Genomic DNA, 22,549 nt, shown 5'->3' on the forward strand with positions numbered 1-22,549 from the left:
GTTCATTCATTCATATTGGTTGTGAGAGAGAGTGGACAATGAAGGGAAGATAGTGTGAGTTTTTGTTAAGTATTGCCAATGTTGGTATCGAATTGAATCATTGAAACAAATGGCGCGTCGTGGACATCTTACAGTGGGTGGGTGTGAGTCTTCGGATGGATGCAAGGTAAGAGACTTTTTAGCCTGTACTTTCATGGGGTAACACTCATGCACAGAAAGACCATTGAGCACCTTTGATTAACTTGAAATATTTTGTGAATGACATAGGGTACCAGGTCCGTTGGATGCATTCATTTAGTCTTTGTTTGTGATCTCTTTTTCAAGATAAATATGAAATTGATAGTATAGTTATTTTTTGGGCATACGGATGAAGTATAAACAGTGATTTGTGTTAAGATTCCAAACCACTTCTTCAAAGCCTTTGTTTAAACTGTAAATGCTTCATCACAAACAATAATGAAGTTTACTGTTGTGGTTTAACAAAGCCCTATTGAAAATGTCCTCAAGAAATTATTTTAATTGTTGGTGCCATGAATTGCATTATTTTAAATAAGGTCAGCGAGACACAGAGATTGTTTAATACCAAACAAAGCCTGAGGCTTCTGAAGTGACATAGATGCTGTCAAAATAAAGACATTCAAGTAGCTGCCAATCACAAAAGCTAATAGGTTCTATTCATAGAAGTCTTTGTTATGCAAACATGGATGCCATGCAGAAGTATCTGTAGTTTTTGTTTTAGTTTTTCTTGAAAGGCTGACAAATGTGTATGTGCAGGAAGAAATCTTTAGTCTTTCGTAATTGGCCACTTTTCTCACCAAGGCCGATGTGAAATAAATTGCATCAGTACATCCTTGGCTAACATTTCACACTTTCTAATTTCAGACCTATCTGTGTAGAGGAGTGATTCTGTTAATGTGATTAGATTGAAGATGTTGGGTTGGAGGTGAATTCTGTGGGACTTAGAATCTTGTGATCTTGTGACTCACTTCCATGCAGGCATGAGGAACTAGTGGATGACCTTGCTGGACAAACAGACAAACAACTTTCCTGAAATGTTTAGGGAAACCCACTACCACCCCCCCCCCTATAAATAAGAATAAGGAGAACAATTACTTACTCCTGCCCTCTGTGTCAGTAAATGACATAAAAACACATAAATGTAAGCTTAAAAATATCTGTGGGAGCAAACATATATGGACAGAGCATCCTTTGGGGCCAGTTGGCCACAACCAGTGTATCTGGGGGAAGGAATGGTCACGGGAATTGAGAATCAGTCCCAGAGTTGGTCCTAATGGACTTTAACATAGAGCCTGAGAAAGTGGATGTGTCGGCACTGCAGAGAAATGTTTTGCGGGGTTGTCAGTTGAAGTCCCTCTGTAATGTCTCAGGCGATACTTGTTTGGGAAAGTATGTGTTCACATTTTTGCTATTGACCTTTGGTCTCTTTTTGTTGATTGGTCTGCAGAGATGTAGGTTGGGTTAAGGAGTAAAGTACATTTCTCTGTTGTAGGAGGACTGGAGGTGTCTGACTTTTTGTGGTGAGTCTTGTCGTTCTGGTGGATTGACATTTTGGTGAAATTGTACGCACCAAGTCACTTGAGTCAGACATTTTAGACTGATTTGCTGTTTTTTTCCTCCTCTGTTGTTGCTCTTATGCAGTGGAAAAGTTTACTCCTTTTTAACAGGCCCATAACATTTTTTAAGACCCAACTTTTGTCTTTGTCTTTTTTGACTTATTGGTCTTTGTCATAGTACATATGAAGTATCCACCTTTTGCCTATTTTATTTCCATTGTATACTAGAGGATGTGTGACCTCACTCTTTACTCTTTGGTCTACGTCTTTGGGTGTTTGCTTTTACTAGATCGCTTCACTTGACATGACTTTGAAGTTGTATAGTGTTTTTGTGATTTTTAACACCATCTTGTTTCTGAAAACAAATCATGCACAGTCACACAAAAAGTCATACACAGACCATGAGATGTAGCTAGACCTATCTGTTATACATTCAGATGGGCTTGTATTATATTATGCTTAGCTATTACAAGCACTGTTTTCTGAGATCAAGATCTCACCTAATTACCAATTATAGAAGGGGACCTACTTGGGAAGTAGACCAAGTATCTAGGTTCCTATCTCATGACGGGTGTTTCAAGTTCGCATGGTGAGCCCTTATTTTGGCTGCATTCATAAAACAGTGATAAGCACTGACGTTGGCTGCAGTTTTCTCTTTGTAAAGTTATGATCCAGTCATTCATTAGGCTTTGAAACCTTGGTTTAAGTCCCTCCTAATTTTCACTCTTCCCTCGTTGGGAATAGCCACAGGCTCTCTTTACACCCTCAGAAAATGCTGTTTTGGTTGCGTTTATCCAGCAGCAGACTTGTGTCAACACAGGAAGCTTCAATCCCCACAGAGAGGGTTTTTGAAGGGTGCCGGGTTCAAAGCCTGCCAAAGATATTACAGGGGAGGTGGGAGGCGATCTCGGAGAAAGCTGTGGGACCGTGAGAGCAGAGCAGGACCACCCGACAAGCTTTCTCCTCTACCTCTCAAGGCAATGTTGCCCATGAGCCAGACTCTGCTCGCTGTTTGGCTGCGGAGCATAAACACTCTTTGACCTCTTCTCTAGCCATGGGTGATTGGGAGTTTGGGACTGGAATGGGGTGAGAGTTGAGGCCAGGCAGATGTGAGGCCTGTGAGGTCATCGAGCAAAATGGCGCTCCGGAGGCCGAGAACCTCTGAGAAAGTTCTGTAGAGGGGATGGGTGCTGTAACGTCCCAAAGGAACAATGAGATCTTATAACCCTTTTGGCTGGATGTAGATCATCAAATCCTCACCCTCCTATTTACCCTCAACCACTGGTCAGAGCTCTGACTCATGACTACCACATTTTGTGCCACTGTAACCCAGATCTTTCCATGCTGATTTTTCTTAATTGTGAATGCATCCTAATGCAAATGCGGTGGAATATGGTGTTTGCTGAAGGCCTTACCTCACAATTGTTTCCTCAAGCTAGACTATTGGTATCTGTCGTCTTGGTGCCTTTCGGGGGCAGATTCTTTAAGGGCTTCTCAGTTACTACACTGACAACAAGCCAGCCTCTAGGAGCATGCACCAGGGAGGCAGGCTGTTATTTGGCCGCCATAATTCTTCCAAAACCTCACAAAGAATGTGGCCTGTGGCTCCAGCAGGCAGCGCCACTGCTGAGAGTCACCCGTTTCCATGGATTTGAGCACAGGCTATGAGGATGGAGGATCTCTTGGATTTTTGAATCCATTTGAATCGCCATTGTCTGAGTGTTTACTCAGATCTACCCACACTCAATCTACATCCAACTTGGTGAGGCCAGTCTCCGCAATCACACAAGTGCAGGGAACCTTCTACGCATTGTTCTGTGCTAGCCTGCTTTGCACGCAAATGTGTGACATGGTGTGTGACGTGAATCGAGATGAAAAAAAATACAGTTTTTTTTTTTTTTTAAAACCTTGTAAACTGGAGGGAAATCTAGTTTCGCCCAATTGCTTCGATTCGTGTTCATCATGTTTGATTGCACATAAACATGCGTAGCATTGTCTCGCAATTATCGTTCGCCCATATCAGCAGAGCGAGAAGAAATCGGGTGGTTATTGAACCGGCAGAGGAATAATCACTGTAGAAGTGCTGTTTGAGTTTGCTCAAAGAGTGTCCTCCATTGGAAAGCACCTGAGGCTTTGCAAACAAGGCCTTCGTCCATTCCTCATCCTTCCCTGCTGTTTCATTTTTCTGAGTTGGAAGACCAATCTTCTGGGAAGGCACGGCAGAGAAGATAACAGCTGATGGGTGTTTTCTTACTCAGCTGTTCAGCAGCGAGAGCATAGCCATCACACCCATTTGTGTCAGGTTAAACACCACGGGCTCACAAGATCCGGCCTTTAACAGATATGATTGTGGACATAATGGAAGTTATGGCTGAATGGAGAAAGCCTGCCAAATGTCTTCTCCCCTGTCTAAAGTGCCAGACACTGTGCAGAGAGGGAATTCAATATGAATATTATGCTATAATGGTGGTAATAGCTTAATGGAAAAACACAGGAGTTGCCAGGTTTCTGTCTCCCTTCAGTCTGTAGAAAAGTGATATTAAAACCCTGATCCTTTGCCCCCTCCAGACCTCTCCAGTCAAACCCTCTTGAGTTCCGTGTTCTGGGTTTTCATTCTGGAACATCTTGCCCATCCTCGTGGTTAGTCTTTAAGGGCTGCCGGCATTGAACTGCGGGTTCCTTCTCTCACGTTACTCCTCTGCTTGCAGCCCTGGACTATTCTGGGTTGAGAGAGAGAGAGAGAGGGGGGGAGAGAGAGGGAGAAATGGAGGGAGATCTACAGGGGGAGTGATCGAGCAGGGCAGTGTCAATAGAGTGTCAGAAGGCTTAACTTGGGGTTCACCCTCGCTAGGGGATAAGCACGTGTCCTAGGTGCTCGTGTGTCAGGTCACTGATTTGTGATGAGAGGGGGCGGAAATAGTACAGCAGCAGCAGCAACTCAACTATGTCTCATGTTACGGAAAATAACTCTCTCAAGGTCTTCCCCTGTGGTAATTTGTTTGACAGTCTTTGCTCACTTCCTCTGGTGAAATGAACCTGATGGCCTAAGGATGAGCTGAGGGCTAGCCATTTACATTTCAGGTCTAAAGGGTTACTTGCCATCAGCATGGATATGAAGGATGTCTGTTTTGTAAGCCTAGCTGGTGAAGTGGAAAAACAAATGTTGGCATTGCAAAATATGATTTGGGAGTCTCCTCAATACAGTATGATTAAGGTGATTTGGGTCTTAATATGTTGTTTTGGTGGCCATGTGAGTGAGTGCAAATCTGGTTAAGAATCCTTTTCACTGTTCCAAAGATGTGTGTTTTTTTTTTAATGGATACAGATTCAGAGGATTCAGAAATCGAAGGCCTTTCTTTCTCTGATGTACTTTACCCCTCTCCCAACCATAAAAAGAAGTGGCTGATCATATAGATGAGTGTTCCCTTGTTTCTCAACTCAGAAAAGATTCCTGTCATCATTTCAGAGAGTAATTATCCCTTGTTTTCTCATGAAAGGGGACAATCTTATCTGTGTTTGAATTTATGGTCCAAGGACTTTGCACCTTAATAAGGAAACCGTAGTACAACCAGATCAATCAAACGGGAGTTTTACGGTTGTTTTACAGTTATGTGGTTAATGTGAAATGGGGGGGGGGGACTTAAAGACACATGTATTAAGTACACATAGTATTAAGTTTAAATTTTGTTAAAAGATTTGAGAATATGCATGCATTGTTCATGCACCTGGACACCGTAAGATATTGCTGCCTTGCCTATGTTTGATGATGAGACCTAATTTCAAGCAGTGTCCCTACCATCTAAGATGTCACTGTCATTCTGTAGCATAGCCATGGGTTTCCTAGCAGGAACAGATTCATTTCGCATCAGGAGATTTACTACAGTTATTATGATGTTAATAAATTCAGATTATTAGGACACTGACCACTAATCCTGAACTTCAGTGACCAATAAGTGAAGTATATTACACAACATTAGAGGAGATTGATGCTAGTTTTCATTAGAATGGACCACTAAATCAATCGGCTTATGTGTCTGTATGATGAATCTCAATGAAGTAATGAAATGTTTCAACTTTTAATGTTGTTGATGAATCTGCAAGTCGAGAATATAACCTGGTTATTACATCTTTCAACTGTAAGTAAGGCATGAAATTAAATGCATAAATGCATCAACAGATTGACGACATGGAACGTAATGCTAAGAAAAAGTCAGTTGTTCAAGGTTTGAATGCTATTTGCTATGTTTTCATCTTCAAATAACAATTGCAACAGTAGTTGTAGAAGATCGTTTTGAAATGGGTTCAAAATCTCAGTGTATTAATTAGTGTAGTTGTAACGGTCATGGGCTATTTTTCTGTGTATACTGTTGTTTTTTTGTTGTTTTTTAAATCACAGAGAATACTTTCTTTGCACGCTCAGTCAACATACAGACCTTAAGGCTATTTCAATGCTTCAAGGGATTTCTTTTTTTCAGCTCTGTGACCGTAACTGTGTGGTATATAATTTCCTACTAAAGCTTTATGTAAACATAGAAATGATGTTTTGTCTATCTGAGCCAAACAGCTTCATGTCAAATCCCTTGAAGGTAGATCATTTAATGGTATGAAGTTGATACAGTGGCTCTCATTTGTCTGTAGACTGTTCTGATCAGGAGATTATCAATTTATAACAGTTATGCAACACATTGCATTTTCATTTTGCCTGGACCAGTCATAAATGCAAAAGCCAGGGAGCACGTTTAAGTCAGAGGTCGTTTGGTTCGGTGTCGAGAGATTTCTGCCCACAGGCGCTGTCTAATCCTTAATGTGTTGCATTGCTTTCGTCAGCGTTTGTTAGGGCAGAAGAGACAAACACTCAATTAATGTAAGCGATCATAGGCTTACACAATATGCTTAGGTGGGTGAATTTGATGGGGCTGAATCCTTTATCATCATTATCATCTTCATAAAGACCACCATCACATTTTTCATCCTGTTTATAATGATTATAAAATAATCAGCAACAACAAAAACTGGCCACTTGAGATAAATAGAGTGCGTCCCTGGCGTGGCGAACATGTGTATTTACATGGTGTTAATACATCCATTATGTTTGCCTCCTCTCGGTGGCCCTTCGTGGCGGGGGATATTAACATGAAATGAAAAGGTATCTCCAGGGGTCAGGTGAGCTCTGATTATGCCAACGACAGCCACAACAACAGCAGCTGCAGCAGCAACAACAGCAAGAGAGAGTTGAGTAATAATGTGGTTAGATTTTTATAAATACTCCAATTTCTCTCTAGAATATTGGCCACAAGTGATTTTATTTATTTATTTATTTATTTATTTATTTATTTATTTTGTTTTGAAGACACGTGTGATGGGAGGAATGTTACCCCCTTGGGTGTTCCGGGGAAAATTTTGTTTATTTTTATTTATTTTTGTTCTGATAGACATCCTGTCTGAGGTCATTTTTTTTTTCTTTGAAGAAATGTGGAGTAGGATGGGGTAATTGTTATGATGAGACTGATCACGGTACCATTTGATGGTGTGATAATTTCATGGAGATGGGGATGAGTAGGCTGGCTCCTGTGGCAGGGTGGTTGTTGATGATTGGACCAGCCTGTGCTGCTTGGCTGTGTGGTTGGGTAAGACTCCCCACAGGCTGAACAGCCACTCCGAACCCCAGCTGTAGGGACCACTGAGGGTTTGTTCTGCTCTCTGTGTGGTGCTGATGGGTGTGAAGGCTATTTCCAGAAAATGAGTCTCTCTTAAATTTTCTGGTCTGCCTTTTTCCTCTGCCTTTCTTTCTTGTCTCTTTCTCACATCCCTTTATCTTTTATTTTCCCTCAACTCGCCTCGGCTCCTTCTGGCATCTTTTCTGTCTTTGAACCTGACAGGTTTTTTAAAGTCTTCATTGCCCCCCCCCCCAGCGAGAGAGTACGTCAGTCTTTTTGTCTCAGTGATCACTCTTGTTTCTTCTGAGAATAAAAGGTACTTCTCACAGCTTGCTCTGTGATCACTCACAGTTCTTGTGATGTGACGTCTTACGGACACTCTGAGCCACACAGAAGCTTTCATAGTGCATTTCAAATAGGTTTATATAGTGCTCGGCCTCGGACCGGTATGTTTTTACCACTCTACTCAGTGCTGTTTTTATTCACTACATTACTCACCTGAATTTATCACAGAGAATGCTTGATTGGAGGTCTGCTTTATGCTTGTTTGAAAGGAATCAAGCCTTTGTTTTCTGTGTGTGAAAATAAGATAAGGCTCTGAGTGACATTGCCTCCATGCTGCACTAAGCCTTGGAAGGTGTTGACTTTGTCCAACTCCAAGGTTTGAACAAGGCTTATCAAACAGCAAGCTCTGCTTCTCGAAACATGCCTTTGGCGTTAGGCAAGTGACCTCACGGGAAAAGCTGGAATGGACCAAGGAGCTTGTTATGGACCAAGTAGTCTGTGTACTGTGGACCCCCTCCCCACAACACACACACACACACACACACACACACACACACACACACACACACACACACATTTATTTTTGTGGCCACTCTGAGCCAAAAGAGGGAGTCACCATGTTTGGTGTGGGCGTGGGCGATTTACCATAAAAACATGCCATGCCTTCACCTTACACGGAAGGTTGTTGGCGAAGCTGAAGAGAGGAGCTGCCATCTATCCCCCCTGCAAACCTGCCAACCCCACCCCCCATCTCCTGCTTTGGAGGCTTGGCATTGCTCTGGACAGCAGGAATGACAAAGATTGAATGTCACCAACACCCACTACTGTTGTGAGCATGAAGAAGTGTCAAAGCCGCGTCTCCAACCCCAGGAGCTGTGAAGTGTGGGATTGGCACCAAACAGAAAATTGCACTGACTTTGTGTTTTGTGTTTAGTTTTTTTTTTCTTCTCAGTTTGTGCAGCATGTAGTTCTGGAGGGATTTGGGTTCAATTGAAATTGGAGAGGGGAAAAAAGCCTTTTCTCTCTGCAGTGTCAGGCTTATCAGGCAGCCTTCAGTAGCCTTAGGCACTTTCCCTCTCTTTCTGTCTGTCTTTGCCTGTGAATGAACACATCTCAAACCTGTACCTGTCTTCTTGTTCACTGACTTTGATCACATCAGGTATGAGAGCTCTGGCTGAAGTTTGCATTGAGGAGCAGAATGAGGTGATGGAATGCATGCAGTAATTAAATCTCAGAAAGCTGTAACCCCCCCATTGTTCTCTTCAGAAAGAACTCCACATGTAGCGCATCAGTTCTGAGTAGTAAAGTGTTTATGTATATACTGTATTTACTATTTTGTTATATGTATTATATATATATATACTAGACAATTATATAAATAAATAAATAGAACAAAATTACGAAATTAAAAAAAAAAAATGCCAGAGGGAGTGGTGTGACTTGCCTGCCTACCTGTAACCCAGCAACCCCTTAGTAATGTAGTTCTGAGTTCTAAGCCCCACTCACACACATTTGAGTGCAGGTTACTGGGGCAATTTTTGAAGCCAGTTGCTGTGGTGGATTTTACTGAGAGCATTGATGTCTGGATTTGAGTGCCTTGATAAAGAGCTATAAAAAATGTTGTTGTTGTGATGGCATCCAGTGTCAGGCTGCCTTTTTATAGTAGACTTAAGAGGTCATCACCAGGTAATCTGTCCATTGACTGAGCCTGTTACGTGCTAGTGAAGATTCTGTAAATAGATGTTAACCCTGTCAGAATTATGCCTTTGAAGGAGTAAATAGGTAACCTAGGTATTTTGGGTTATGATGCAGAACCAGCAGACTTGCATATTTGTATGTTCATTTCTTTAGCAGGCACTTTCACCCAAAATAAGATAAGGTATGCATTTCATTAGTGTTACAGCTCCCTGGGATTGAACCTCTGACCTGGGTGGGATTAGCCTCTTGCTCGACCGGTTGAGCAAATTTGACCCATGACCTTCAGCTCAGGGTTGTGTTCCTTATCCAGTACTAACTGGACATGAGTTTCAGTCTCCGAAACTCTGCTCTGCGCTCTCCACTTCTGGCCATTTGGTAGGGTCTGCTTGTGAAGTACTCACGGGTCCACACCGGTGTGCCATTTGGACATTCTCCGCACTCAAACAAGCATTTGAACGGTCTGGGGGCAGCTCCTGTGACAAGACTGATATCCTTAGACTGTTCTTAGCACCTACCAATTAAGCTGCTTACCATAGGTCATCATTCAGCGATCCTGTTCCGGCTGCTTTCAGACGAAGTTACATAAGTGTGTTTGGGATCGTTCTTCGGAGAAGCTCTGCAGGAGCCACTACTGCACTAATCTTTCCTTGATAACTGGATTAGTCTCCAGAGAGAGAAAAGGGGGGGGGGTGTTGCTGATGGTAATAAGACAGGTACATGAGGGGTAGTCAAAAGGTGTTCTGCTCCTGTATTCCGATGGGGCACCACACCATTGTCACCACAACGATTATCACTAAAAACATAGCATCATATTTCAGGCATGGTGCAGAGGGGTTACCAAAACAGTCATCATCAGTGGCGACAGGGGAACTTTCTATTTAAAGCAGGTTTTATACCCTTGGTGTGTATGTTGCTGTGCCATGTTGGTGTGTTTTTTGTTTAGTGTTTTTGGAGGCTCATTATTAATCACATGGTTGGATGGTGGTAATAATAGTGCTCAGTGTTGATATATTGCCTAAGAACAGTGGCATGATATTTACATTTAACTTAATTTTCACCGCATTTGTTTACTTTTCCAATGATGGAACTCCCTCGTTTGTCATCCTGAATGGGTAATCAAAAAATAGCTCTTGAAAAGTCATTACTCGTGGGGGCGCCCACAGCTCAATGGCTTTGACGATTTATCAAAAATGCACGCCATCCAATCTGATATTAGGTGACGTCATTGAAACCCGATTGCGATTGATGATGAATGTTCAGAGAGCGACGGCCACACCTGTGTGTTCAGGAGAAGAGAAATGTTCTTCCTCCTAGAGGCCATTAATCATCGCTGGCCTTCATCTTTGGCCCGGATCGGAGCTGTTAGTGTGTAAACACAAGGCGGCGTTTAGTCAGCACACGAGCCGTGCCGCTGGCTCCCAGTGCATGATGGGATTTTTACGACTCCCCATCTGTATTTATTGAGCGAACACAGCGAGATATTTACTAGCTACTGGCAGGGGGCCAGGAGATGAGCTCATTGTTTTTAGGTGTAGTAGAATAAAGGCTTCTTTTCAAAGGTCAGTCGTCCGATGTGTGCCCTCTAGGCTGGTTTGGTTTTGAAACAGTTTGAAATTTGGTTAGAAACTAAATGGAGAAAAATATGTTAATGAAGTCTGCCACAATGATGTCTGTGGCACAATGATTCACTGTAGATTATGGAAAACTGGATAGTCAAAGGCAATATATTTGTGACACTTTTTGTGGCTCCCAGTAGAATGTCACATTCCACTTCATGTATGCATGTTTATGTGTATGAATACCTTGGATTTATTTTATTCAAGGGTACATTCTGTAATGCAGATGCAAAACATGTTGTGCTGGACTGTGTTTGTCTGTCTATCTGTTACTGACTGCGATAGTCATAGAAATTCACATTAAAGCTTTCTGCAGCTCTCAATGTGTTAGTCCTATGTGTTTCTGAGGGAAAACACACACACACACACACACACACACACACACACACACACACACACACACACACACACACACACACACACACACACACACACGTAAGCTATCTTTTGAACTGTGCTATTGGCCTACCCTAGTTTGGGCCAGAAGGAAGAACACCGCTGACCTGGAAAAACCTCTCTTTGGGCCACACCGCAGCAAAGACATTAGCGAGAGCTGAAGTGCAATTAAGAGACAATGACTACCGTTCCACCACCAGTGCTGTTGTTATAGAGCTCTTAAATCCTGGCAGCCAATTTGAGCAGCTTTGCACAGACTGGGAGCCTGACGATACTCTAGCCGCTTCCAACCAGATGGACGGTTATATAATAAAGCACAGCGTTGTGATATCTGCACCGATAAAATTAAATCGTTTTTTGTAGTGCCACTGATTTTTATTCAGTTTGTCTCTATCGGGTGGATTCTGGGGCCATCAATCACTGATCTTTTTTTATTACATTATTATTTATTTTCTTCTTTTAGATGTCTTTGTTTTGTATCCTTTCAATACATGTAAATACAGAGTTTGTGTTTTGATGCAGTGAGTGCTCCCTTTTTTATACTTGGCTAACTTATTCTAGCTTTAAGTATACAACAGCCTTTTATTCACCCCTTTAAACCCTGATAGCATGGCATTGCTGTATCTGTTGCTTGTCTGATATAATCGTTCCTATCTCCAGTCTGTACTAATGCTTAGGTCATATCAGCTCTACAATAACTGATATGTCAGCTGAATAAGTCTGGTGAGGTACCTCTTGCTTTAGACCTGACTTCCTTTGATGTAGCATGAGCTGCAAGCGTGGCATTTTTTATTCTGGGTGTTGCACCAGTGGAAAGTTGGCACCGCAGGTTGGATTATTTCCTCTGTTTCCCTGAGACTGACAGGAACACACCTTCGCCTCGTCTTCCCTTTTGTCCCGGGGCAAACTTTTACGGCTCGACGAGTTCCCAGTGAGCAGCCAGATGTGGGGAGGATGAACGCCGCCTCCATTCGGGCTCTATGGCTTTTTCATCTTTCATGGCACTGTGCGTGTCTTAACAATGCCGTCTTTGTTTTTTCACAGCCAGTCAGCAGTGAGTAAGTGGTGGTGAGAGCCAGTCACTGGCTGGGTGGCTCATCACTGGGATGGTGCCCCTTTTTGAATGGGAGGAAACGTCTCATGACTGGTCCCTCCAGAGCCCCGCAGGGCAGACCAGCTTCGGCGGGAAAAGACAGTCTTTTGTAAAAACTGGGCTTTCCACTTCCCTCAGTCGTGCGGAAAACCCTTAAGGGAATGTGAAAAATCCCAGAGGCTCTATGGAGCCAATTGTCCTGACCAATGTGGTTCTGGGCATTCTGTACCCTGTGTGTTCTCTCTCCACGTGAACAATTGGCATAGCTGTAGAATGAAGTTGTGGTTCAGAAGTTTAGTGAAACAGGAACATGGTCTGCAGAGGAACCCTTCTGTGCTGTCATCCATTGGAATTTTTATGTCCTTGCCTGTGAGCCAGCACATAGTTTTTCTAAGCAGTATTTCCTTTTTTGTAAGTGTGTGTGTGTGTGTGTGCGTGCGCTGACACATCAATTCAATTCAATCTCTGTGGTAGCGTTTGCCTCCATTTGTGCGTGTTTATGTGTGTCTGCACTGCAAACAAGTGGGATGATGAATCAGTCTCTCTTGAGCGGGTGGGCATTTCCTCCGTACGACTTGTCATAAGCGCGCTTAGGGGCCAGCTCATGTTTGTGTTCACTGGGAGGACCGTTTCCTCTGCGCCGCTATTGTTCTGACCGTAGAGGTGTTTCGAGCTGGAACACCGTCCCTCCTGGTTGCCGCGCAGCGTCCCTGCTTACAAACTCGGCCGTATTCTGACATGGCACTCATTGTTGTGCTGGACAACAGCACAGTGAGGACACATCAGCCCCCTTCCTAGTAACATGATCCAATACCACCTGGAGGCTTCCGGAAGCCTATGACATTGACCTTGATGTTATGTAACTCAGTCTTTCCTTCCATTTCCTATATTGGTTTTAGGAGTGGTGTGGCATGAAATCTGTAAGTCAGGCTGCCATAGACAAAAAAAAAAAAACTTTGGATATGTGATGGTAATACCCTGATCTTTTATTTTTCCTCAGAGTATCCATTGTGTGTCAATGGTGTAGCCTGAATTATCCATTCAAACAGTGCAGCTTGCAAAATGGGTGGAGTTGAATGCAGTTTAAGCACTGCCATTATGTTAATTTTACTCCACCACTTTGCTTATCATATAAGTCCCAATTATATAGGTCATATAGGTTTTGTCAATGTTTTTTTTGGTTGTTGTTTTTCTTTTCCATGTGTTTTTTCATTGATTTTTGGTTGGTCATTCCCAGGACGCTCAAACACCAGGGCACATGAAAGTTGGTGGGCATGCAGCCCCACTAGGCTGATAAGGAATAGCCTAGAAGCTTTTGGTCCCTGGGGACCACCCCCTGAAACACACACACACACACACACACACACACACACACACACACACACACACACACACACACACACACACACACACACACACACAAACAAAATTTGTTTTCTTCTGATTATGTATGTGTATGTAGCACTGTGTTGCGGTCATATTATATACTGTGGTACGAGTTCATCTTGAGGTGTACACTTTGTGGCGAGGTTTATCCCAAAGCCTTTTCTCCGATCAAATTAAGGTGCCCGGACCCATAGACACATAATAGGGGAATGGACGTTAAATGTGTTACAATATTTTATACTGATTTGACTCGTTAAGATTTTGTGCATGCTTTGCGTTTGATAACAATTGAAAAACCTATGCTGCAAGCCAAGAACATTTTGCACGTAGACATGCAGGGCTACTAAACATTTTCATTTTGGGTGACGCCATTACAATGCTCTTTTGATACATGACTGTTATCTGCAGTGTAACATGCTATGTAATAAATCGGTCATAAAACTATGCTACTTAGTACTCACTTGCAATGAAATGGTTTGTACTTGTAATAGACAAGCAACTGCTTTATAATACACAATTATATTATGTAACTGCAGGGTGTCATGCTGTGTTAAGCTTTACTTTATGGTTTGATTAAACTTCAACAATAATGTCATATTGTAACATGACCATGTCGTTCTGCTTGAATTGATAAAGGTGGTGCCTGTTTAGCCCAAAGTTCTCCCAAGCGAATATCCCACTCAAAAGCTCAGAAGCATAACAAATCAAATTGAAACTTTTTTAATGTTCCCTTTTCCCCCAATGCACTCAATTTGCCATTATAATGACAAATATATTTACGTGCCTAAGATTAAGAATCACTGATGTGCATGGAAAAGGATTGTTTGTGTGTGTGTGTGTGTGTGAGAGAGAGAGATTTGGGGATGCTCAGATCTTCGCAGAAAGCCTTAATGAGAGAAAATCAGTGCTTATGTAAGGAGTAAACATTTTAAAAGGTTATAAGGAAGTGCCGCCGCCATCCCCAGTTTGCTCTCCCTTCTCCAAATTGATTCTGCCAATACGTGCATGGCTTTCACTGTCAGCTAACTCACAACAACCTCTGTGTTTTATATAATGAGATGGGTGAGAAAGGGAACATATAGAGAATCCTAGTTATAATTGCTAATGTGACCGCAATAAGACAGAAATGTATGTCCAGTTTGTAAGGGGGCTTGTGTAAAATTAGATTATACTGCCAAGTGCTTATTTGGTTCACAACAAGTAGTCAGCTTAGGTAAAGTGTCCTTTTTGGATGTAGCAACAAGCCTGTGGAACAGGTTGCCAGGGAAATATAAAGATGGTCAGAAGTTTAGGAGGTTTTAAGCTGGCACTGAAAAAATGGCTTAGATGCCAATCTTAGTGTATGGTTTTTATTACTGTATTGTCTAGATGGATGTAATTTCCATTGTGGTCCCTCAAGGGACCACAATGGAAATAAGCCCCAGGTCTTTATTGTGTTATCCTGACTTTTTGGTTTTTTTTAATGTATGGTGTAAAGCTGTATCATTTTTCTAACAAAAAGGGTCCAATAAAATCAATCAATCAGCACCAATACACAGCCAAATATGAAATAATGCATTTCATATGTATACACACATCTACACACATACAATAATCACTTGTTATGAAATGTCAAGCATGTTCCTATAAGAATGTATTGTATACAGTAATAGCAAGTTGACATACAACTTCTGTTGAGCTGTATATCAATGTGAGTTCACTCTGTGTTGTCTGGAGCAACTGCATACGGTATTGCATTGTCCCGTTCACTGATGGCAGGAATCCTTCATTATGTCATGGTCATGTGGTTTCTGGTTAGGTGTGATATGATCAGAGGGCTGTTGAGTGGCGATCCCTGATGAACTCCTGTGTTTGTGTCCGCTCTTCCTCCCTCTTCTGCAGCTGGATAACATCCTGTACCCCCCTTCCATGCCCCTCCGGAAGTGCAGCAACCCGGAGGTGTCGCATGGCTCGGGCATGGCCCTCAAGTTCAAGCGGCAGCTGAGCGAGGACGGCAAACAGCTCCGCAGAGGGAGCCTTGGGGGAGCGCTCACAGGTGGGTGACAGACAGACAGACAGACAGACAGACAGACACACGCTGCTCACACACAGACAAGCAGACAGACACTGCTCACAGACAGCTAGGCAAGCAGACAGACAGACAGATGCTGCTCAGAAACGGCTAGGCAAGCAGACAGACAGGGTTTGTAAGATTTACAGAGAGAGTTAGCAGCCATTCACAGTCAAACAGAGAGGTACAGACAGAGAGGGAGAGAGAATGCGACAGACAGACAAGTTGCTTGCAGGAGACAGACAGACAAACAAACAAACAAACAAACCGGTTACTTGCAGAGAAAGAGAGAATGATTGACAGATAGGCTGCTGAGAGAGAGAGAGAGAGAGAGAGAGAGAGAGAGAGAGAGAGAGAGAGAGAGAGAGAGAGAGAGAGAGAGAGAGAGAGAGAGAGAGAGAGAGAGAGAGAGAGAGAGAGAGAGAGAGAGAGAGAGAGAGAGAGAGAGAGAGAGAGAGAGAGAGAGAGAGAGAGAGAGAGAGAGAGAGAGAGAGAGAGAGAGAGAGAGAGAGAGAGAGAGAGAGAGAGAGAGAGAGAGAGAGAGAGAGAGAGAGAGAGAGAGAGAGGCAGGCTGACTGCTCACAGACAGACGGATAGAAAAACACAGATGAACATGAATTTTGCCATTTTCCAGCAGACACACACAGACAGACATGCGTATACAGGTACTCAACCAAACTACTGATAAAGATACTTGGAGACCGATAGAATGAAAGGAGCACGTACACACACACACACACACACACACACATGCTGTGCATGCAAGATATAGACTTTGTCTCGCAGGATGTGCTCTCAAGTTCCTCAAATGTATTTTGGGATCCTAACACACTTGCGTACTTTTGTTTTTAAACTCTCATTTTAAATGGCACACGGTGCGTTCGCGTTGAATCTCAAACATTTCAGAAATTCGGTCCAATTCTCCTCAGAGGACAGTAATATTTTAATTTGCGTGGTGATAAGTAGGCACTTCCCGGCCATTGCAGAGGATGACTGGGAGGAAATCATCTCGCGAAAGTGAGAGAATCACCATTTTCCAACCGCATATCCTGTTTTGCCTCTCACTGCACCGAGCCGCTCTTTGGTGGCTGTACTGTACAGGATGCAACTGCAGGCCCTCCTGTCACAGAAGGGAGAGAGAATGAAAGACGCAGAAGGAAGGATGGAGAAAAAGAAAAAGTGAAATGGTTGCCGGGTAAAGGTGGTCCATCCTGCTTTATGTACAGTAGAGTTACTCCTTGCAAAGTGTTGGACTATGTGTCCTGTGGTCTACTACAGGAGGAAGGCACGCCGTTCTTACAGGCAGGCTACACCAGACACGTAATTAAAACATTCTTTTTGCGGAGCGAATGCTATTACAATTTGCTTCCACCAGAATCAATGTAACTGGCTACACCAAATGTGAAAGCAGTGCGTACATTCAACTAAAACTATTTTTATACAACAATTGGGTTCTATGGAACTATTTATTTGTTTCTGTTTGGCAGAGAGATGTTCCATGAGTTGGAATATCCCTGGACATTTCAACTCCGACTTTGCACAGCTTATAATAAATCACTGCACGATACAATGCGAAGATTCTATAATGCTTGACACAATGTAGCAATAACGTTAAATTTAAATTTAATTGAAGTTCTCATAATTTATAAAAGCGAGTAGCCTTGGCATTTGGAGAAAAGAGATCGATTTCCCTAAAATAAATTGAGTTAATATATGAAATGACGGATGATGAGGAGGAACAGACAGTCAAGCGGGAGGAGTGCATCTTCATCCAGGTGTGTCTCCATCAGCTTAGACGAATTGGACTGTACTGAAAAGAGCTGGCACGAAAGCAACACCGTTAAGCAAACGACATGGCCCGTTTTAACACCTGGTTATCTTAAACGTAGAGAGACATTAATTTGAAAACCATCGCCAAATCCGATCTGGGCACAATGCCATGGAACTATTTTTTGATGCATAAAAACGAAGTTGGAATAAACATTTTCTAAACAATAATGGGGTGTCAGATTATTTCGTTTGTGGTAGAATTGTTGTATAAAAGCAATATAGCACGAGTGAGAGTGGGATTGGCCTCCGGCCTCCTGGCTACGGCCGAGCAACACCCGTGGGAGTATCCATTACCAATCCCACTCTCACTCGTGCTATATTGCTTAATTACACTCCGCAAATGCGCACCTGGTTTAACCCTAGCCTTAGACCCTAATGCACGTCAGGTAGAGCAGGACACACCTGGTCTAACCCTCACCTTAGACCCTAATGCACGTCAGGTAGACCATGAGTAACAGGGGAGCCAGACAGTGGAGTTCAGTGGAGACATGCCAGCAAAATGTTGGGTTTTAGCCTTCTTGCTAGCACGCCTGCCTCTCATACTAGCACTGCAGGTTTGAGCCCAGACCAAAATGTGCAGTAAGCAAAACTTACACAAAACCAAATGAAGTTTGATTCCCATGGACTGGAGCATGCACTGATAAAATATGTATCTTACCTGGACTATAAATTGCTTAGCATCATAAATAAGTACAAAGAATATGCAAAGGGTGGTCTTGAAGCAGATAATATACTGAGACAGTAAGGGCTGTGTCTATGTATGTGAAAATCCCACATACTGTATGCACACGCACACTCTCCCTCCTCTGCCTTCTCTCCTCATCAAAGACTTCACAGGCACAGGAACGGAGATGAATTTCAAACATCTTTGTTGATGAAAGGCGGCATGATGAATAAAAATGAATTTGCAAGCCGTCTCTCCCGGGGTGTACGGGGAGAGAATGGAGCGCTGCTGATAAAGTCAGGCTTTTGTTGTGTGTAGTGAGGCTCAGGATGTCCTCCCTGTATTGTCTGAGATGTCTAGGGTCAAACTACAGAATACAGACAAACAGAATGCAATGCATGTTCTCTCCCCTGGTCCTCAAATGCTTTTCAAAAAATACACGTCTGTGTTACGGTCTTTGTTGGACGAGCGTGCTATTGGAGACTTGACACAAGTGGAGTGCTGCTGTGTGTTGTGATGACCTCGCGACTGAGGTGATTTGCACACACACTTGGCAGCTCTCATGGGCCTCTCTGCAATCAGGCTGCAGAGTTTGCTACTGAGGAGGGCTGGTTGGAGTGGAGGGCTGAGGGGAGACATGGAACGTGACCCGTGGCTGAGAAATGGCGTGAGGAAGATGATGATGGAACATGCAGTTGATGGGGGAAGATGGAGAGGAATGACTATGAGGGGGATGATGCGGATGCTGATGAAAAGGAGGATGCTGAAGATTGAGATAAGAATGATGATGGTGATGTTGAAGAAGACGATATGCTGGAGCACACTAAGCAGACATGGGTACATCAGAACAGACTAGATCCTGCTGGAGCTGCATTATGCATTGTTCTAAGAAATGGATCGGATCACGCAAATTTAAATTTGAAAGTTTGAAAGACGTTGGTAGATATGGAGATATTGAGAGACGCCACTTGGGTTTTTAATATAAATAAATATCTGCCGTCTCTCTTCCTGAATGTAGGTTTCCTGCTGAATATAATGTTCCAAATTCAGCAGTAAAGCCAATCGAAAAATAATAGTGTTCTGTATTAGCATAATGAGGTGTGCTGTGTTACTGAGGTGAATATTAGATGGGCCTCAAACTGAACCAAAATAATAAGGAGCATGGTGCAGTAGCCTAACTCCCCATCGCCTTCCAATTTTGCAGAATCTAGCGCTGCGCTAAATTGTATCTTGTTAGTGCCAGTGCTGGGGTGTGATTTTTGGCCGGCCGAAGTTAATTTGCTCTGACTTCTCAATGCACCCAACTAAATCACATTCTGAACCCTGACCGCATCAAATATACAGGCTAATATTGTTTTCAATCTTCCCCCTCTCAGCCGCGCATAGAGAAGGCAACCTTTAGCTAGTGCCATGATTGGGTCACCTCAGGTGAAATGGCCCACTCAAGCTGCCATAACCTAATCTGGTGTGACGCCCCGAGAAAGGACAGGCTGTACCCCCTTGAGGCTCCAACAGAAGGTCACGCTTGTAAGAATCATACTCCTTGGAAGGGACAGGTGAAAGTTTGTTGCCAGGCGACAACCCCCTCAGAAGCCTCGCCAGAGAGCTGCTTGTCAGGCAGTTGACATCACAGTATACACGCTGCTGCACTAGGAAAGTGTGTCATGTCAGGGGCGGTCTCTTAGCAGTGATGGAGACCAAATGTGAAAGACTTCTCACAGATTCCACTGCCAGACTTAGATCATTGTTTGAGCTCAATCCTTCCCACATCTTAACTCTCTATAGACATTGCAGTAGGACTGTTTCACTGACAATACACAAGCATGATTCAGGGCTCGGGGTGCACAAAGGACCAGTATATGGCGGCTAGGACTCCATGAGAAATGGTTTTGTGGTTTGAAGTTCATGTAGAGGGGGAAATAAATCTTTCTCTGTCCATAGTGTCCATTAGTTCCCTGTAGGAAAAAAAGAAAAGAAAAACACTCCTCTTCTGGGAACTGAAATCCCAGCAGTTCTGCTAGCTATGAGGAGGGATTAATAGCAAGGAGTAGTAGGCCTGCAAATATCCACACTGTGCTGTATTTTCCACTGGCTCTGGGGGTGTTCAGACTTTAGCTACACTTTTAATTAAACTATCCTTAGCTTATTTGGGTAACCAAAGTCTTGAGTCATATCCCCTTAAGATCAGTAAATGTTAATGAGGGAGGAGGAGGGTGGTATTTAAACACTGTAGGAGAAATGGCTATCCCTGGTTTAAGATTCAAATCAAGACAGACGCAACATACTCCCAAGCCACGTGTGTCATTAATCCATGCTACTCCTAGTTAATCCACTATGTCTCCCCAGTGGATCTTATATAGGCTTCCCTCCAGTGAAAGTATCGTTTGTTTAGGTCTAAAGTCTGGCGGAAGGAGAGGGCCCGTTTTCGATGAAATTGGTTTGAGTTGTTGTTGACTTGCGGTCTTGGCTGTCTGCCTGCTGCCACCTAGCTTTAGCAGCCTGTAGCTCTCCCTCTTTAGAGCTGATCTGAATCATTTGTATGATTCACAGAAATAAAACAGTTTAATCTTTATGACTTTCCAAAACCTATTAAATTTAATTGAAAATTCACCCTAGTTTTTTTTTATTTGATTATATGCTCTTATGAAAGCACTGAATTGCTTTTCACCCAAGGGCAGCAGGCATGTTTATTTGTTGATGCAGATATTTTTCTGGGAATACCAGTATGTTGCATATGTTTCTCAATGTCTTTTTGCCTTTGAGAAAAAGCAGAAGTCCAGATGAATAGTATGTATAGTGCAGTTTGCTTCTCTTTGTGACACCGGGCTATCGTTGAGCAATTGATGTTGATTTCAGCTCATGTTCAGAAGTGTGACTCTTGTGTAACCTGCTGCAGTGATGTAAGGGGCCTGTGTCCACGCCACGGTGACCCGATTAACTCTTTAAGTCTGTGTTGTCCCAACAGTCTTTCACATCGACTGATAGGGCTGACAGATAGGGCTGTCGTTGTGATTTAGAGTAACTGCTAGAAAAACACTGTCTGAGAATCGCTCATTAACTATTAATTTAAAGATTTCTATTTAGCTTTTATTTTAGAGTAATGAAATTATGAGGCCGCCTCTTTTGGTGTATCTGCCTATCAACAAGAATTGATATACAGTACATTTTAATCCCCCTAAGGATATTTTAATTTAATGGGAGAATGGATGTTCATCATCAGAATGTTCTGAGAAAAAAGGCGGTACAAATGTCTGTATTGACAATGTTTCTGAAAAAAGTTCACTTAGCAAATTAAAAACATTGAGTGCGGTCAGACATTCATCCACTGGTCCGCTGTTGCCACACTCTGGGTTTATGACTTTTAGATATTCAGACAGTGATGTCTTGGGTGGAGATTTCCCACACCTGCAATCCTCCACATTGCTGCACCCTGTATCTTGATTTGCAACTACACTTTCTTACTCATTTATGTGTCATCCTTTTTCTGGCACTCTCTCCTTCTCACTCTTTCCCTGTTTCCATTTTTACTTTTATTTCTTTCTTTTTTCTTTCTTTCTCCCCCTCTCTCTCTGTGATGTTTTTAGTAAAGTCCCACTTTTGAAGGTTTTAGAATATCTTACTAGCATAGATTAAAAAAAACATATTTAAGTTTCTATAACACACAATGCTCTGGCCATTAAATAGCCATAGTTGCGGAAATGGCCTTAAATTAAACAAACAAACAAACTCTCTCTCTCTCTGTCACTCTGCTCCACAGGAAAGTATCTGCTGCCCTATGTGTCGAGCCAACCAGCATGGCAGCCTGCATCAGAGACCTCCAACCTGGTGCGCATGCGATCTCAGACTATGGGCAAGTCGGCCCCCTCCCTCACTGCAAACCTGGTAAGTCCACTCCTGTACCTTCGTTCATGCTCTCGGACTCAACTGTAACTACCTGCTACCTGCGATAGTCATGGTCATGCTGTAGTGTTGGTGAATTTAGTGGAAAAGTCCACTGGAAGCAGTTGTGTGGTCCACTGCCATTGTTGATTTGGTTGCGTTTTAAGGCTGGTTTGAAAATTGGAATGCTGTTGGCTAAGACAGTGGTTTTCAAAGTGGGGTCGCAAGGGGGTGCCAGGGGGGCCTCCGCAAGTCAGAAGGAAAAATAAAAGCAACAAATAAATACATTTGAAAATTTTAAAATATACCTATTACTATGAGGGTTGTTATACAATGCCATTATAATAATTTTTCGCATATCTGAACATTATATTTTTCATGATAATGACTGCAGTATAGCAGAAAGCCCCAAATGCAATTT

General features: G+C 42.8%; 1 protein-coding gene across 3 annotated transcripts in view; it reads left to right on the forward strand.

Annotated features, from left to right (window-relative positions):
- Positions 1–22,549, forward strand: part of mast4 (microtubule associated serine/threonine kinase family member 4) — a 115,291-nt gene that overhangs the window by 7,068 nt on the left and 85,674 nt on the right. For 2 of the 3 annotated variants that reach the window (XM_048259884.1, XM_048259882.1), the window contains 2 exons: positions 15,587–15,740; positions 22,007–22,131. In XM_048259884.1, the coding sequence (XP_048115841.1) occupies positions 15,587–15,740; positions 22,007–22,131 (279 nt within the window). Of the gene's footprint in view, positions 1–40; positions 167–15,586; positions 15,741–22,006; positions 22,132–22,549 lie in introns of those variants that run through there. The other variant, XM_048259885.1, reaches the window with a different exon arrangement.

The sequence above is a fragment of the Alosa alosa genome, chromosome 12 (assembly GCF_017589495.1).
Source record: "Alosa alosa isolate M-15738 ecotype Scorff River chromosome 12, AALO_Geno_1.1, whole genome shotgun sequence".
Classification (NCBI taxonomy): Eukaryota; Metazoa; Chordata; class Actinopteri; order Clupeiformes; family Clupeidae; genus Alosa; species Alosa alosa.